This window comes from Panthera uncia, chromosome X (genome assembly GCF_023721935.1).
Source record: "Panthera uncia isolate 11264 chromosome X, Puncia_PCG_1.0, whole genome shotgun sequence".
NCBI lineage: Eukaryota > Metazoa > Chordata > Mammalia > Carnivora > Felidae > Panthera > Panthera uncia.
The window spans coordinates 79,015,952-79,035,360 of NC_064817.1; the positions used below are offsets into that span (position 1 = coordinate 79,015,952).

Here is a 19,409-nt window from a genome sequence, read left to right on the forward strand (position 1 = left end):
AAAATAAACAAAATTAATAAGCCTCTGGCCAGGCTTCTCAGAAAGAAAAGGGAGAGGACCCAAATAGATAATATGGTGAATGAAAATGGAATTATTACAACCAATCCCTCAGAAATACAAGCAAAAATCAGGGAATACTATGAAAAATTATATGCCAACAAACTGGACTACCTGGAAGAAATGGAAATATTCCTAAGCACCCACACACTTCCAAAACTCAAACAGGAAGAAATAGAAAAGTTGAACAGACCCATAATCAGCGAATTAATTGAATCAGTTATCAAAAATCTCCCAACAAATAAGAGTCCAGGACCAGATGTCTTCCCTGGGGAATTCTAACAGACATTTAAAGAAAGCATAGATAATAACTATCCTTCTCAAGCTGTGCCAAAAAATAGAAAGGGAAGGAAAACTTCCAGACTCATTCTATGAAGCCAGCATTACTTTGATTCCCAAACCAGACAGAGACACAATAAAAAAAAAAGAGAACTACAGGCCAATAACCCGGATGAATATGGATGCAAAAATCCTCAACAACATACTAGCAAATAGAATTCAACAGCATATAAAAAGAATTATTCAGCATGATCAAGTGGGATTCATTCCTGGACTGCAGGGCTGGTTCAACATTCACAAATCAATCAATGTGATACATCACAGTAATAAAAGAAAAGAGAAGAACCATATGATCCTGTCAATCGATGCAGGGAAAGCATCGATTTGACAAAATTCAGCATCCTTTCTTAATAAAAACCCTTGAGAAAGTCGGGATAGAAGGAACATACTTAAACATTATGAAGGCCATTTATGAAAAGCCCACAGCTAATATCATCCTCAATGGAGAAAAACTGAGAGGTTTCTCCCTGAGATCAGGAACACAAAGATGTCCACTCTTACCGCTGTTGTTTAACATAGTGTTGAAAGTTCTAGCATCAGCAATCAGACAACAAAAGGAAATCAAAGACATCAAAATTGGCAAAGATGAAGTCAAGCTTTCACTTTTTGCAGATGACATGATATTATGCATGGAAAACCCAATAGACTGCACCAAAAGTCTAGAACTGATACATGAATTCGGCAAAGTCGCAGGATATAAAATCAATGTACAGAAACCAGTTGCATTCTTATACACTAATAATGAAGCAACAGAAAGACAAATAAAGAAACTGATCCCATTCGCAATTGCACCAAGAAGCATAAAATACCGAAGAATAAACCTAACCAAAGATGTAAAAGATCTGTATGCTGAAAACTATTGAAATCTTATGAAGGAAATTGAAGAAGATATAAAGAAATGGAAAAACATTCTGTGCTCATGTTTTGGAAGAATAAATATTGTTAAAATGTCAATAGTACCCAAAGCAATCTACCCATTCAATACAATCCCAATCAAAACTGCACCAGCATTCTCGAAGCTAGAACAGCAATCCTAAAATATGTGTGGAACCTCAAAAGGCCCCAAATAGTCTAAGTAATATTGAAGAAGAAGACCAAAGCAGGGGGCAGCACAATTCCAGACTTTAGCCTCTACTACAAGGCTGTAATTATTAAGACAGCATGGTATTGGCACAAAAACAGACACATAGACCAATGGAATAGAATAGAAACCCCAGAACTACATTCCCAAAAGTATGGCCAACTAATCTTTGACAAAGCAGGAAAGAATATCCAATGGAAAAAAGACAGTCTCTTTAACAAATGGTGCTGGGAGAACTGGACAGCAACATGCAGAAGGAGGAAACTAGACCACTCTTACACCATTCCCGAAAACAAACTCAAAATGGGTAAAGGACCTGAATGTGAGACAGGAAACCATCAAAACCCTAGAGGAGAAAGCAGGAAACAACCTCTCTGACCTCAGCTGCAGCAGTTTCTTACTTGACACATCTCCAAAGGCCAGGGAATTAAAAGCAAAAATGAACTATTGGGACCTCATGAAGATAAAAAGCTTCTGCACTGCAAAGGAAACAATCAACAAAACTAAAAAGCAATGAACAGAATGGGAAAAGATATTTGCAAATGACATATCGGACAAAAGGCTGGTATCCAAATTCTGTAAAGAGCTCACCAAACTCCACACCCGAAAAACAAATAATGCAGTGAAGAAATGGGCAGAAAAAATGAATAGACACTTCTCTAAAGAAGACATCCAGATAGCCAACCGACACATGAAAGAATGCTCAACATCACTCCTCATCAGGGAAATACAAATCAAAACCACAATGAGATACCGTAACCTCACACTAGTCAGAATGGTTAAAATGAACAACTCAGGTAACAACAGATTTTAGCAAGTATGTGGAGAAAGAGGAAGTTTTGCGTTGCTGGTGGAAATGCAATCTGGTGCTGCCCTTCTGGAAAATAGTATTGAGATTCCTCTAAAAAAATTACAAATATAACAACTATATGACCTAGCAATTGTACTACTAGGTATTTATCTAAAGGATACAGGTGTGCTGTTTCAAAGGGGCGCATATACCCCAATGTTTATAGCAGCTCTATCAACAATAGCCAAAGTATGGAAAGAGTACAAATGTCGATCGACAGATGAATGGATAAAGAAAATGTGGTGTGTATATATATATATATATATATATATATATATTATATGTATATATATTATATTATATATGTATAATGTATATATATACATTATATATACATAATATATTATATATATATTATGTATACATATATAATATATATATAATGAAGTATTACTAGACAATTAAAAAGAATGAAATCTTGCCATTTGCAGCTACATGGATGGAACTGGAGTGCGTTATGCTAAGTGAAATTAGTCAGAGAAAGACAAATATCATGACTTCCCTCATATGTGGAATTTAAGACACAAAACAGATCAACATAAGGGAAGGGAAGCAAAAAATATATATAAAAACAGGAAGTGAGACAAAACATAAGAGACTTTTAAATATAGAGAACAAACTGAGGATTGCTGGAGGGGTTGTGGTTGGGGGGATGGGCTAAATGGGCAAGGGGCATTAAGGAAGATACTTGTTGGAATGAGCACTGGGTATTATATGTAGGGGAATGAGTCACTGGATTCTACTCCTGATATCATTATTGCACTATATGCTAACTAACTTGGATGTAAATTTAAATAGATAAATAAAAAGAAAACAAAAAACAGTAATTGTTTTATCAGCATGTGAACTTTTTAAATTTTTTTAAATTAAAAAAAAAAACTTTTTTATTGGTGAACTGGTGAGCAAATAGGCTCATTACCTCACTCTTTTAGCATGCAAATAAGTGTATATATATATATATATGTACATATATATATAGTGTGAATATATATGTATATATAGTGTAAATATATATGTATATATGTATATATTTTTTAAGTGACATGTATATGTCACTTATAAAAATTTCTTTTTTTTTTTTAATTTTTTTTAACGTTTATTTATTTTTGAGACAGAGAGAGAGCATGAACGGGGGAGGCGCAGAGGGAGAGGGAGACACAGAATCGGAAGCAGGCTCCAGGCTCTGAGCCATCAGCCCAGAGCCCGACGCCGGGCTCGAACTCACGGACTGTGAGATAGTGACCTGAGCTGAAGTCAGACGCTTAACCGACTGCGCCACCCAGGCGCCCCTAAAAATTTCTTAAAATGGATAGTTTTCATGTTTTGACTAACATAATATACTTATGGGAATTAGTGCATGGAAAAACACAAAATACATAGAATGCATGTATAATATTTTTCATAGTAGCTTATAGTAGCACAAACTTGGAAAGATTCGTTAAAATTTGAAACTGTATTATCAGGTTAAAGTTTGCGACAATTAAAATTTTAACTGAAATGATAATCTAATGTATAAATTATATAAAAATCAGAACTTATTGTTGGTACATTTTTAAAATAGAGAAAAAGGTATGTTTCAGATCAGTGAAGTTCTTTCTCTGATAAACAAATTACCTTAGCTTTAATTTCTACAATGTCTTTAAAGAAAAAGCATATTAATTTGGCAAATGACACAAATCTATTAAATATTTCTGAACATGAAGTGACATCAAAAAATTGTTGAATGAAAACAGCAGGTTACAAATATTTTTTAACTGATTATACTTTGAAAAATATATTTGTTGTAGATGCATACTATATTCCATACCATACAAACATACAACAACAAATATATTCTCTTATCTCTCCCCTTCACTTGTTTGTTAAAGAACCTGGTTCAGTTCATTGCATCCCAATGCTGAAAGAAGAACTAAAAGACTTGATCAGATTCAGCTTTGATGTTTTTGACAAGAATTCTTCATAGATAGCGCCTATAACGTAGCACATGATGCCTGGTTGTTGTTGTTGTTGTTATTGTTGTTGTTGTTGTGTGAGAAAGAGAGACAGAGAGAGAGAGAGAGAGAGATTTACCAGCCATTTATTGCCTTTATATAGGTCCCTTATGAGTTTTAAAATGATGATACTCAAATTCTGTCATGCCTCCTTCATATATTAGCTAGAATGCACTTATAAAGAGAAACTCTGTCATCAATAAATTGGCTATCTTTATAAACAGCTTATACAGGAAAAAGAATACATATTTTATTCTTCTTTATTTATAAATTTGCGTTAACATAAGTTGATTTACTGGCCTTCTCCAAATGCCACCAATAAGGTTTCTTTGTTGTTGTTTTTATCATGATGAACTCACCTTTTAACATATTGATGGGCTCAAATTCTTTTTTAGGACTTTTATAGCAAAGGAGTGACAAGATTTTACTTATGCTTTAAAATATTACTCTGCCTGCTGAGTTAAAAATAGACAGTGGGGGAGCATGGGTGAAAACTTAGGGGCCAGTTGGAAGGCAATATAATATAGAAGATTGATGTTGGTAACAACGAGGTTGGTAGCAATAGAAGGGGTAAAATGTAGCTAGATATTGGACCTGTTTTTAGGGCAAACCAAGAGAATTTTTTGATAAATTAGGTGTGGAGTATGGAATAAATAGAGTACTATTCTAGGCTAACTCCAAGTTTTTTGGGACTGTGCATATGAAATTTCTGGTTCAAATGCTTTTATTTCCCTTCCATTCGCCATACAAGAAAAGTATCAAAAGTTGTAAGTAGCAGTACAGCAAATGTAACCACTTCCCAAAGGAGTTATTCCAATGCCTGGTCATAATCAGTACATTGTGGAGTAACCAGGAGTGAATAGATCTTTACTATAAGTATGCTCTGAGACAAAATAGAGTAATTAATGTACAAAGTACAGCACACAAACCTAGAGAACCTAAAATGTTAAAACCTAAAGAAAATCTAGTTTCTAACAGTCTGTCTTACTCCTCCCTTCCCCAAAACCACTAGTATTACTATCAACTGATACATTGCTTCAGTTGAGTATAGTGAAAATAAAATAACCTTAGTGAATTTACCTATGGGAGAGATTGAGACAATCTTATTGAAACAATTTTATTTCTGTAGATGTCATAAAAACCTTCCAAATCTCACCACATTGTGAATTAGATACGTTAGTGGCAAGTGTGGGGGCCAATCAAGAAAATTATAGGAGTGAATAGTGTGAAATATTTTTTTTTAAAAGCATGTTTATATGCACACCTGAGACCACAATATCTGATAAAGTAGACTTTGGAGCAAAGAAAATTAGAGACAGAGAGGATATTACATAATCTAGAAGGATAAATCCACAAAGAAGACATAACAATCTTTAATGTGTATGCATCCAAAAAACTGAACATCGGAGTACATGAAACAAAAACTGATGAAGCTGAAAAGACAAATGGCCACATCCGCAATTTTTGTTGGGGGTCTCAACACCTTGTTTTCAGCAAGTAATAGATTTACTAGAGAGAAAATCATTAAGAATATTGAAGAGCTGAATAATACAATCATGCAGTAGCAGAATCTACATAACATATGGCAAAATACTCTACCCAACAACAACAGAGTACACATTTTTTCAAGTTCCCATGTAACCTCATCAAGATAGACCATCTGTTGGGTCATAAAACAAAATTAAACTAATCCAAAATAAATGAAATATAGAGTATGTTCTCTGACCATAATGGAATCAAACTATCAACAGAAAGCAAATAGAAAAGTACCTAGACACTTGGAAATTGTAGTTGACATCTATCATTCCAGTTCATTGTTCAGTTCCTTGTTATAAAAGGGAAGAGATTAGAAATAATTGTCTCCTGAGCTGAAGGACATTTCAGACTGGGCAAAAGAAAGCTCACTCAGAATATTTCAGAGCACTGTTGAGAGCAAGGCTAAAGGGAGAGAGACAGTTTAGGAGTCTGTAACATCAGTCTCACCTGACATTAAATTTTGTACTATACTAAAAAAAAAAGTACAGCTTGCTGATATTAATTAAATCAGTTTGGTGGCTTATTGGATTTGGAAGGTAAGAGAAAGCTTGCTTACCAGGTTGTGGTGAAGTTCTTAAATTAGAGATGCCTGAAAGAAGGCAAGATTCAGATGCCTACCTAGTGTATAACTCATGAACGTCATACTTCTGTTCTTTATAAATACCACCCAATTTTCTCAATGGTCCCACATAGTTATCTCCTACTTCAAGATTTCCTCCCTGATTTATGCCACCTTTCAAGTAAAGCTTCCATATCTAGACAGGTAAAGAAGTATGCTTTCTGGTGTTTGTATCATTGTTCTATTCGGTCAAGTTAACACTTTGCTTGCCCTACCATGATGTTAGACCGAGATGAGGTACATGGTATTGGGCCACTGATGTGTCTTCATTCGAACTTGTATGTATTTTTTCAATGTTAAAATAAATTTGATTTTAAATTTATTTTTTATTTAAAACAAAAACGATGGCAGTAGCTCTCCTCAAGGAAAAATAAAGGTGGGAATTCTTGCCAGGGTAATTTTGGCAAAGGGATCTTTAGTTATGAACATAGTCAGTATTACCTTCATCCTTCCTACGTTTAGGAGGATGATGGAAACATGGCAATGAGGCATTCCCAATAGGACCTCCAAATAAGACAGTAACCAGGGAGCCTGGCTTGCATACGCAGCAGCTGAGATGCTGCAACTTTTTACTCTCCATGGTCTTTTTCTTCTCTAATTGGAAAAGTGAAGAGTGATAGAACTTGGGTAACAACTGAGCAATCCTAATTACAGACTTGGTATTATTGGGGTGAGAGTATATAGAAGATTTTGTAGCATTTCTATACATTTATGGACACTCCCTTCTATCCACTTCACCATAGCACTTCCTCTGCCTTCTAAACCAACAATAGCAGTGTGAAATGGCATAAGGAATACCAAAACAGAACATTTCCAGAGAGAGAGATGGAGAACACACAGGGTGGAAACCAAGGGGGCTGGTTCAGGATCACAGTAAGTATCCTGGCAAAAAGCAGGGAATGTGCTGGAGACGCAGATCAAGGTGAGTTGTGTTGGTCTCATATAGAAATGCTGGGAACTTTGTTGAGGACAAGAGGAGTTAACATCCTTGATCATCTAAGAGCAGGTTCCCAAAAAAAATACAAAGGAAACAGGTTGACTGAAAGAAGGTCACAGGAAGTTGACTAAAGGCAAAAGTTGAAACTACTGCCAAGGATATGGAGCAACTCCTCACCAGAGGACACAGCATTCGGCTCAAGCTGACTATGGAGGTGTAGACTCTAAATTCATTTTCAGAAAAATAGGTAAGGTTTTCAATGCATAGGATTTGCTGGAACACTATTAAAGGAATATCATTTTAAATATCTAAATTTTATTGTTTGGGAGTTAAATATTTGAATTGGGAGAATGGATAATTAGAAAATCCATGGCGGCAAAATAAAAAGTTAAAATCATGTCAAAAGTCCTACTTTAGAAGTCTTTTAAAGTTGAGTAGACCCGGGTTGGGTCTGTTCTACAGTCTTAATGCCCTGTTGTCTCCCTTCTCTCCCATCCCTTCTTTTCACCCTTAGAATCCTTACGGAATAAAGTATAACAAGACATGGTTACGAAACTCAATCCAAAATCACTGTAGTGTCCCCTTCACCATGGTCGATGTAAGAAAGGATGGTGAATCCAGATGTGTGGGCATAGGGAGGGGAAAGAGATGGCTCAGCAGGGGCCACAGCCTCTGACACTATTACTGTTGCCTTCAATTCCTGTAGTTCCATTATTTAAAACACCGGGCCCAGTTCTTTATCCAGGATGGTAGTGCTGTCTCTGCATTGAAGGATATCAACCACAAGATTTGTGATGAGGAAAATAAAAAGGTATGTGTTGAAGATATTACCCGTACCTAGTCCCAATGCAATAAGGCAGGCCAGTGGCTGGTCGTCTTCCTTATAATGAGAGTTCCTAGTGCTTATCCCACCTCTCCTTCTTGTATCTCTACGTGTCAATACCTCTGCTGTACCTTACTCTGTTTTTGTTACTTATTATTCTTATCACTCTCAGAATAAATTGGAGCCAGAAGAAATGGAGCAGCTAAAGTTAATGAAGACTTGATGCCCATTGTATGTTCATACCCAGACCTACTCTTCTTCCCCCAACCCCCAACTTCCCTATATCATGACAGACTCAGTGGCTCTCAACTACCTTTCTCTGCAGCTGACCATGAGAAAATGCTATGATATTGTCCAAAAATGTCTTGACTTCCATAAACTTCGTTTTGACCCAGGTACAACTGACAGCAGTAATTCTAGGGGATTGCCTGGGAGTGACACTCAGAGGTGGTGATCAAGGAGAGGCTGGTGCTGGTCCTGGACCCCTCTCAGCCTTCTGATTACATTCTATCACCTTTCTGAAGAGTTGGTGGACCATGATATTGCTATAATACTGAATTGAAGAAACTGCATATCTGCCACCCTGCAGATCATCAAAGAGAATTTCTCCAAGATAAGGCCTTATGCCTTATACTGCTGGTATTATGGTAGGGGGTGGAACACATGTGGTGGAGGGAAGGATTATTTCTGAGGCCCTAGATAGTAACTGTCACTCTAATTCTTCTTCACCAAAAGCTTTTGTCCTTGAACTTGTGCAAGAACAAACTGTATCAGCTGGTTGGCCTGTCTGACATTATACAGATAGTCCCCACAGTCAAGATCTTGAACCTGTCCAAAAATGAGGTGGGAAGAGGGAAGCAGATCAAAGTTGGGGTTGACAGTGGGTAGTAGTGCTTCTCAGAGTGCCAACTGACCAGAGGCAGGAGAAGGTACCTGAGGGGGTAGGTGGGGACTAGGAGTGCAAAGGCCCAGGTGTCTCTTTATTTCTGGGACATTTTTCCAGGTTTCTTCCTACATTTTTCGGGTACAGTCAGCCTGGGAGTTAAGCAAGATGAAAGGGCTGAAGCTTGAAGAGCTGTGACTAAAAGGGAACACCTTATACAGCACAAACCAGTCCACCTATATAAGGTCTGTGGTAACCTCTGTCACCCCTCCTGGGGACCTTTGCACATTGGAAGTCTGAATTACCCCTGAGAGTGCCTCCCTAAAGGATGTGGCAGCACTGGTCCTCTAGGAAGACCACAGACCCCTCCCTCCTCTCTCTGTGTCTCTTACCTGTGCTTAGAGGTATTTCCCTTCCTATGACCTGCTCACTTGTTCTCTTGGTCTGGGCTCTGTTTACTCATTCTGCACCTGGTTTTCCATAGTATTCCTTCCCATGAAAATGCTCCAGGAAGCAGGGCATCTTCTCTTCAGGAACAGGAGTAACCACCTTGAGCCAGATTCTGTGACCTGAACTGAGAAGGGTCCTCCAGCCCAGGGCCTCATGCTGATACAAGCCTTCCGCATTCCTGCTCCTCACCAAGAGGAGCCCTATTTCCCTTGAAACAAATGGGTCCCCTCTCTAATCCCAGGCAGCCATGATGGCTTTACTGCCCCACGATGAGGGCCAAGGTCTTGGGGTGTTACCATCATGACATCTGTGTGTTCCTCTGACCCAATGCCAGGAACTGGCCCTCCTTCGGAGAAACCAGGTTTCCCTGAGTCAAGGGGCCAGAAGTGGGTGACTGCCAGTGAGCAGAGGGCTTCCTGAGGCAGGAATGAAAGTCAGAGGGAAGAGGTACTTGAGGAGATAGAAGGACAGGACTCTCAGAGGCAACCCCCATACATGTCACATCATCCTAACTGGTCCTTCAGAGGAGCCCTGGGTGGCCCAGCACAGGTATGATTCATCAGGCTAGGAACCAATTGAGATAGGCACAGGGGCAGGAGGGAAGGTAGTGATCATTAGAGGGGGCCACGGACCATCAGCCCCATGCTGACTTGGGCTTGACCCTCTACTCTTTCTTTTTTTTTTTTTTTTTTTAATTTTTTTTTCAATGTTTTTTTTATTTATTTTTGGGACAGAGAGAGAGAGAGCATGAACGGGGGAGGGGCAGAGAGAGAGGGAGACACAGAATCGGAAACAGGCTCCAGGCTCCGAGCCATCAGCCCAGAGCCTGACGCGGGGCTCAAACTCACGGACCGCGAGATCGTGACCTGGCTGAAGTCGGACGCTTAACCGACTGCGCCACCCAGGCGCCCCGACCCTCTACTCTTTCAAGGGAAGCTCTTCTGCCCCTGTAGCTGCCTTTTTCCCCATGCTCAGCTCAGGATGAGCTCACACAAGTGACAAAACTTCAACCAGAGTCCAGTGGGCACCAAGCCCAACACCTTCATGTTTTCCATTCCTACCTTGGGTGCCAGGGCCAGCCAGGTCAGATGAAGGAAAGGGCAGCAACTAGGGGGCCACTTCCCTCTTCTCTCTTCTTCTCTGACCACCACCACCATAGTGGAACTTTTTTTCCCCTTTCCTTGTGCTTTTTTTTTTCTCTTCTTCCTCTATCACTACTCCCCTATGTCCCTCTCACCTCTCTCCTCCCACCTTCACTCCCCCTCTGTCTTCACTTTCCATCCCTGCCTCTTGAGCTCTGCCTCACTCACTCCCTTCTCCAGCATTCTGGGTCATTCCTGAGGGGTATCATGGTCCTGCAGAATGCTGGACCGCTAGTGAGGTAGCAGAGCCCTGGGCACCCACCCCATACCCTCTTTTCTCTGGAGCCTTCAGTGGGAACCTGGAAGAAAGAAGGAAGGCAGGGAGGGGGAGGCATCCCTAGAGCCTGGGATCCAAATATTGCTTCTTGTGATACTGGAGAAGACAATCAAGACAGTTTAGCGGGGAGCTACCCAGGAGGAAGAAGAGACAGAGGGAGATAACTTTTACAACCTAAACTATCATTTATTTCTTTCTATTTTTGGTTTTGAAAAGTGCCATCAGGGATTGTTTCCCCACATTGTTATGTCTGGTAAGTGCCTACATTCATCATTGTCTCCTCTTATTAACATTGATGACTTCCACAAGCGCCCTACAGCTTTTTGGGAGACTTACATAGGTTATGTTTTTGTATCTGACCCTTAGCCTTTTAGGGTCCATAGACTCCTGAAAAAAGCATGGCTATTCTTTTTTTCTTCCTGGGAAAAAATGCCCTTAAACACACACACACACACACACACACACATACACACACACTCACTCTCTGTCACTCACCTATTCACCCAAGTTTGCATATAATAATAGAGGCATCTGGGACCCTCTGTTGAAGACTCCTACTGTAATCTTGCTGATAAAATTTTGGGGGCCATTTCACATATGAACTCTGACCTTTGTTCCCCTTGGACCTATTCATGCCCTTTTTTCATCCATTGCAACATTCATGGTATGCACTTCTGACTTCCTCTTCCTTCCTCAGGATGGCCAGGTGTTACCGATTTAATTTGGTATATATATATATATATATATACACACACACATATATATATATACATGCATATTATTGGTGTGTGTATGTGTATATATATATATATATATATATAGTGTATATTATACCAATATAATTTATATTGAAGTCCCCAAGATAATAACACCTTGTAAGGTGAGGGTGGACCAAAGAAGATTTGGGATGTTGCAAGGGAGGCTTTGTCTACCACATAGTCTCAAGGCATCTTTTGATATGAAGAAAACTATAAAGGATTTTAGATTCTTACAAATCGAATCCTTCCATTTCTGCTTCACTAAGTACCCTTGGGACCATGAGGCAGAAGAGGACTGGAATGGGACAGGCCACCCAAGCATCGGTCTGTTACTGGGTTGAGGGGAACTTTCATGTCCCCTTGGTGGTCCAAACCACAGAGATAGCCCATTGCCTTTGTTCCTCTTCAGATATTACTTGATCTATGACTCTGGAGATGAACAGAGTCTCCTCAATGTTTGGCATGATGAAACCTGCTTCTCCCTGACCATTCCCTTAAACCCTGAAGATGCAGCATTGTGAGTATCACAGCTCAGACTCTGCTTTTATGCTATGTGTCTCCCCAGCAAACACGGGTCAGCTCCTAGAAACATCTACACTGCCTAGAAATATCTATACCACATTCTGTCCCTCTTTTTTTCTAGAAACAGCTTGGAAGAATACTTCAAGGATACCAGGGACATTAGGAAGGTTGAGGACTCTGGTAAATGTATAAAGCAAGATCATCATGGGAAAGGGGATGTGAAGGGAACATATATAGAGGCCGATGATCTGACCCTTACTTCTCTTTTCCCTACAGACCTGTGGATTCAAGCTGTTAAAGCATACAAAGTATGACATTGTTGACTCCCTCAATATGTTGCCCAAAACTCAGCATGACTTTCACTCATATGTGGTAGACCTGAGCATCTGGATGGCGATCATGTATTTCCTCCCTTAGGCAGACCATGAAAGTCAGAAATGGGTAGGAGGTTTAGAAGGATACTGAGAGCCTTAGCAACTGTTCTTTACTTTCCCTGCTCTATTTTTCTGTCAATGGGGTTTTTAAGGAAGGTGAGTGTAGAGTCCCCTCCCCTGATCCTGCACTATATCCTGCCCCTGGCTTGGCTACCTCCCAATTCTCCTGGCTTTCCAAGTTACTTCCTTTCCTTTCCTTTCCTTTCCTTTCCTTTCCTTTCCTTTCCGTTCCTTTCCCTTCCCTTCCCTTCCCTTCCCTTCCCTTCCCTCACCTCCCCTTCCCTTCCTTCCTTTTATTTTCTTCCCTTCCCTCCCCTTTTGATTCCCTTTGTGTTCTCCCATCCCCACCTTGCCCCCAGACTATCTTGGTCTGACATACATCCATGTCTTTCTTCCCCAACACAGCTTACATGTTAGAGGCACAGGATGTGGTATTTTATAGCTCTCATCTGAGTTCCTTACTCTGTTACCTTGGTCCCATTACCTAACCTTCCAGTTTCCTCTTTTGTGAAATAAGCTAGTAATACCCTTATCTTGGGCTGCTTTACAAAATGAATCAAGTGAACACATATTTATCAGAGGGTCCAATACATGTTGGGGGTCCTACCCCTGGGAGTTGATTATCCCTACTTTTTCCTTCTCAGTCCTTGAAGCACCCTCATATCTCCCAGTGAAAAACCTATCTAGCTTCCATCAGGGTGCTGCAAGACTATCGGGTAAAACCCTGAATGGGGAATATTGCATGTGTTAAGAGTATGTACAACTCTAAAGGGACATTGTTGTTTGTTGTCATTGAAGTGGAAGGAAATTCTCAAGGTTCTCTCTATGCTTTCACCTGGACCTTCATCTTGACTTCTGATAGCAATTCCAAGTAAATGCTGTTTTGTGTGCACTGCATGGGAACAAACACCCATCTCTGGCTGAGGCCAGTGGTATAGGAATGTGGTACAGCCTAGAGGTTTTCTCAGTATTGTGGAAAGACAACAGATAGAACTAAGGAGAGTTCTAGGTTAGTGGTTAAGAGTGTGGACTCTGGAGTCAGAGTACCAGATTCTTTTCCTGACCTCAACACTCACTAGCCAGCTGAGTGACCTTGGTCAAGTTATAACATCTCAGTGACTGACTGTATTACTCTGAAAATGGGGATTGGAGTGCCCATTCCTTGTGCTACTGTAAAGGGTAAATGCATTAGAATTAAATCTGCATACCTAGCTAAGCTGGTCAACAATCCCTCCAAAAATAGTCTCTGTAGGGGACCAGAAGTACCAGCCAAGGAATCCAGGGGCAGGCACAGTAAGGGTATGGGAGGAATCTGATTGCTAAGTGACAGTGAGAGCAGGACTGTTGTTGGGTGTGGGGTTGTCCATTTCTCTAGTTGTCTGAGGGCCCAACTTTCTCCCAGTCTGTGCATTATGAATGATGACTGTGAGGAATACCAAGACCAAAGAAACTCAGAACACTTTCTCCTTTCCAGTACCCACACCCTTCTCAAACTGCATGCCCACCATCTCCCAGAAGCAGCAGGAAATGACGGAAGTTTTCTGCACTCAGTCTTGGACAAACCTCCTGTGATCTCAGAAGTGAGTGCTTAGAGTCTCTAATGATAAGAGGGAGCTAGGAGAAATGAAGGAATGGATAATGGGAACTTGAAGTTACTTTGTATAAAATAACTATTTGGATGCTGTACTTCCAAAAAAAGTAAGCTCATGAGAAAGGTATATTAATTTTACTGTGAAATATGTAAATAACTTAAAAATAATATTATGTTCAGATGACATGAGCATGTATATGTAAAGTCCTAAGGAATCTACCAAAACAATATTAGAATTAATAAATAAGTCGGCATTGTTTCTGGATACAAAATAAATATACAAGAGTAACTTTTGTTACTATACACTAGTAATAAACAATCAGAAAATGAAATTAAGAAAACATTCCATTTACAGTAGCATCCAAAATAACATACTTAGGAAATAGACCCATAAATACAGAAAACAAATTGATGTTTACCAGAAGAGAGGGGATGGAGGATGAGCAAAATGGGTAAAGAAGAGTGGGAGGTATAGGCTTACAGCTGTGGAATGAATAAGTCACAAGGATATAAGTTACAGCACAGGAAATATAGTCAATGGTATAGTAATAGCATTGTATGGTGACAGATGGTAACTACACTTATGGTGAGCACAGCATAATGTATAGACTTATTGAATCACTATATTGTACACCTTAAACTAATGTACAATTGTGTGTCAACAATACTTCAGGAAAAAATTTAAATAACATACTTAGGAAACAAATTTAATAAAATAAATGCAAAATGTATACTCCAAAAATCTGTAAAACATTATTGAAGTAAATTTTAAAAGACCTAAATAAGTAGAAAGTATACCATGCTCCTGAATCATAAGACTTACAATTGTTAAGATGGCAATACACCCCAAATTAATATACAGGTTCAGTGCTATCCATATCAAAATCTCAGCTTGTTTCTTTACAGAAATTAATGAGTTAATCCTAAAATTCATATGAAAATCCAATGAACCCAGAATAGACAAAATGTTCTTGAAGAATAAAGTTGGGAGACTCATACTTCCCTATTTCAAACCTTACTACAAAGCTAAAGTTATCAATACCATATGGTACTGCCTTAAAAATAAACATATAGTTTAATGTAATAGAATTAAAGTACACACACACACAAACATACACACCCTCACCTTTATGAACAATTTATTTCAACCAGAGTTCCAAAAATATTCAGAGTAAAGAATAGTCTTTTCAACAACTGGTTAAAAAAATAACTGGATATCCACCCACAAAATAATTAATTTGTACCCCTATCTCACACCATGTATAAGCATAAATCACCATAAAAATCTTAAAAGCGGTGTCTGTGCCCACTGGCCTTTTTTCCATCCTGCAGCTACCCACTGCCTTCTCACGACCCATCATGGCTGTGCTGCACTCCAGCCATGTTCTGTCTGAGGTTGCCACCACCTTCCACCGAGGCCTTGCTGCCGTGACTTCTGCCAGAGCCAGCTCCTGGTGGACTGTGTTGGGATGGGGCCCCCAGATCCCATCCTGGGAGTCACATAAACCTTTAAGAGAGATGTCAACAGCAAAAAAATTGAAAAAAAAAAAAAAAAAAGGTAGTTGGTGCCTACTGAGATGATAACGGAAAGCCTTATGTGCCTTATAGTGTCCAGAAGGCAAAGGCCCAGATTACTGCCAAAAAATTTGACAAGGAATACCTGTCCATCACAAGATTTGATAAATTTTGTAAGGCATCTGCAGAACTAGCCCTGAGTGAGAACAATGAAGTGTTGAAAAGTAGCTGGTATGTCACCATACAGACCATTTCTGGAAATGTGGCCTTGATGACTGGAGCCAGTTTTTTGAAAATATTTTTTAAGTTAAGCCAAGATGTCTTTCTGCCCAACCATCCTGGAGAAATTACACACCCATCTTCAGGGATGCTGGTGTGTAATTACATGATTATCAATACTAAGGCCCCAAGACATGCAGCTGTGACTTTATAGGCACTATAGAGGACATTTTGAAAATGCCACAGCAAAGTGTTCTCCTTCATGCTTGTGTCCACAGTCCAGGAGTGGACCCTCACCCTGAGAAATGGAAGTAAGCAGCAACAGTGATGAAGAAAAACAATTTCTTTGTGTCGTTTTACATGTCCTACCAAGGCTTTGCCAGTGGTGATGGCAACAAAGATGCCTGGGCTGTATGTCACTTCATCTTCATCAAACGGAATTACTGTTTGTCTCTGCCAATCCTATACCAAGAACATTGGCTTATACAGTGAGCATGTGGGAGCCTTCATTGTGGTTTGCTAAGATGCTGTGAGGCCAATCACAAATGAAGATCTTGAGGCATCCCATATATTCTAACCCTCCAATCAATGGGACCCAGATTGCCTCAACCATCCTGACCAGTCCTGACCTGCAAAAACAGTGGTTGCAGGAAGTAAAAAGCATGGGCCATCACATAATTTGCATGCAAATTCAGCTGGTCTCCAACCTCAAAAGGAAGACTGCCCCCAACTGACAGCACATTACTGACCAGATTGGTATGTTTTGTTTCACAGGACTAAAACCTGAACTGGTTTAAAGGCTGAACAAGAAGTTCTCCATCTACATGACAAAGGATGGCTGCATCTCTGTGGCAGAGGTCACCTTGGGCAATGTGGGCTATCTTGCCCATACCATTCAACAATCAAGCATTGAATGCATTTCTCAGAAAAGGACATGGAATAAAGTAGGGCAGAGGCATCTGTGGATGGTGTCTGAAACTTTGTGGCTTAAAACCAAACTCCTGCTCATCCTTTAACTTAAGCTCTTAGTTCCAAAAGAGTTTACATGTACAATAAAGACATAGCCCAAAAAAACTGTTGATTATGTCATTGCAATATTTCAGAAGTTTTAACTGAAGCACCTTATAGTGTTGGGGGTACCTCTGTAGAACCAGCATGAGAATAGCATCTACAAGAAGATTTGGGGGAAAGACCTAATTCTAACATTAGCAGTCAGCCTTGTATTTGTCCTTCTGTGACTGAGCAAACTTATCAACAGACCTTGTTACAGAAATCTTGTTTCATGAAAACCAGTAAGTCTGCGGCCACTGCAGCGTGGAAAATAAAAGATGCTGTTTCTTGTCTTATTTAAGAAAAAAAAACTTTTCTTTTTAATACTTTCAGGCATTTTATTGTTCCCCTCTTCTCCCTTATCATTGCTGTTCTTTTCTTTAGGCACAGAGATCTATAACTAGCCTAGATTCTCATCCTATTCTACTGCATGATTGGCCCTCAACCCCATCCTATATGATTTACTTATTTGAGGAAAAAAGAACATAACTTACCACTCATCCCATACCCTCACCTTTCTCATCAGAGAATAGCAGAGAGTAGGTAGCTGCACTTTACTTCAATATCCTCTACAATGATTTTTTTTTTATTGTCTCCTGTCGGGATGTCACTTCTGCCCATTTGGAACTTTTACTTCGTTCAGTGTGGTTGTGCATCTCATATCATGAGCAAGAGATGCAGGGCCCAACAAGGAAAGAGGATAGCTGGGCTTTGGATTTAACCTTTGTGTACTGCCGGCTGGGCTCACACTTCACCCTTTGAAAAGATAACCACCATCTGCTCCAATAATGTAAACTTATTTCAGCTTTGTTTCTCTCTGTTAAAATAAAGCTATTGCAGACCCCAAAAAAGTCTTAAAAGAGGGGTTCCTGGCTGGATCAGTCGGCAGAATATGCAACTCTTCAAACCAGGGTCATGAATTCAAGCCTCACATTGGGTATAGAGTTTACTTTAAAAATTTTTTTAAAGAAAATATAAGGGTAAATTCTTTGTGCCCTTAAATTAGGCTAACAGTTTGTGACATACAATGCCAAAAGCACAAAAAGAATTGGATCAATTGGACTTCATTAAAATATGTATTTTTTTCACATCAAAGGGTGCTATAATAAAGTGAAAATACAACCCACAGAATCAGAGAAAATATTTGCAAATCATATATCTGATAAGGAATGTGTATCCAAAATAAATAAAAAAATAAACTCTTAGAATTTAAAAAAGAAAAGTAGCCCTGTTAAAATGGTCACAGATCTCAGTATACATAAAAAAAGACAGGAAAATAATCAAAGGGTACATGGAAAGATACCTAACATCATTAGTCATTTGGGAAATACAAATCAAAATAAAATGAGATACCATTTCACACACTAAGATGGCTACAATTATTAAGTGAAAATAAATGTTGGCAAAGATGTGGAGAAATTGGAGCACTCATATATTGCTGGTAGGAATGGAAAATGGTGTAGCAACTATGAAAAACAGTTTGGCAGTTTCTCCAAATGTTGAACATGTGTTGAATAGACATTTTTCCAAAGAAGACATCCAGATGGCTAGCAGACACATGAAAAGATGCTCAACATTAGTCATCATCGGGGAACTACAAATGAAAATCACAATGAGGTGCTTCCTCACACTGTCAGAATGGCTAAAACTAACAATATAGGAAACAACAGATGTTGGTGAAGATGTAGAGAAAGGGGGACTTATACTGGTGGTGGGAATGCAAATTGGTGTAACCACTCTGGAAAACAGTATGGAGGTTCCTCAAAAACTTAAAAATAGAGGTACCCTACAACCCAGCAATTGCACTCTTAGGTATTTACCCAAAGGATACAAAAATATCAATTCTAAGGGGACACATGCACCCTGATGTTTATAGTAGCATTATCAACAAAAGCGAAATTATTAAGAGCCCAGATGTCCACAGAATGATGAATTAATAAAGAAGATATGGTATATATACACATGTATCATGGACTATTACTCAGCCGTCAAAAGGAATGATAGCTCACCATTTGCAATGATGTTGATGGAGCTAGAGAGTAGTATGCTAAGTGAAATTAGTCAGAGAAAGACAAATACTATATTATTTCACTCTTATATTGAATTTAAGAAACAAAACAGATGAACAAATGGGATGGGGGGGATGATAGACGGAAACAAACCATATGAGACTCTTAAAGATAGAGAACAAACTGAGGGTTGCTGGATGGGAGGTGGGCATGGAATTGGCTAAATGGGAGAAGTTTTGGGCACATGAATGGTTGGAGGGTGGGATGGGGAGGCATGTGGCAGTGGTGGCATATTTGGCCCTGTGGCACTGGAGAAAAGGCTCCTA

At 39.4% G+C, this 19,409-nt stretch overlaps 1 protein-coding gene and 1 pseudogene across 1 annotated transcript in view; both read left to right on the plus strand.

Moving 5' to 3' along the window:
* Positions 1-7,999: 7,999 nt before the first annotated feature.
* LOC125931353 (nuclear RNA export factor 2-like) overlaps positions 8,000-19,409 on the plus strand; it is a 328,062-nt gene continuing 316,652 nt past the window's right edge. The window contains 7 exon segments of the mRNA XM_049643271.1: positions 8,000-8,008; positions 8,117-8,221; positions 8,481-8,628; positions 8,758-8,858; positions 8,969-9,076; positions 9,264-9,361; positions 11,202-11,238. Coding sequence (XP_049499228.1) covers positions 8,000-8,008; positions 8,117-8,221; positions 8,481-8,628; positions 8,758-8,858; positions 8,969-9,076; positions 9,264-9,361; positions 11,202-11,238 — 606 coding nt within the window.
* LOC125932321 (aspartate aminotransferase, mitochondrial-like) lies at positions 15,650-17,040 on the plus strand (annotated as a pseudogene).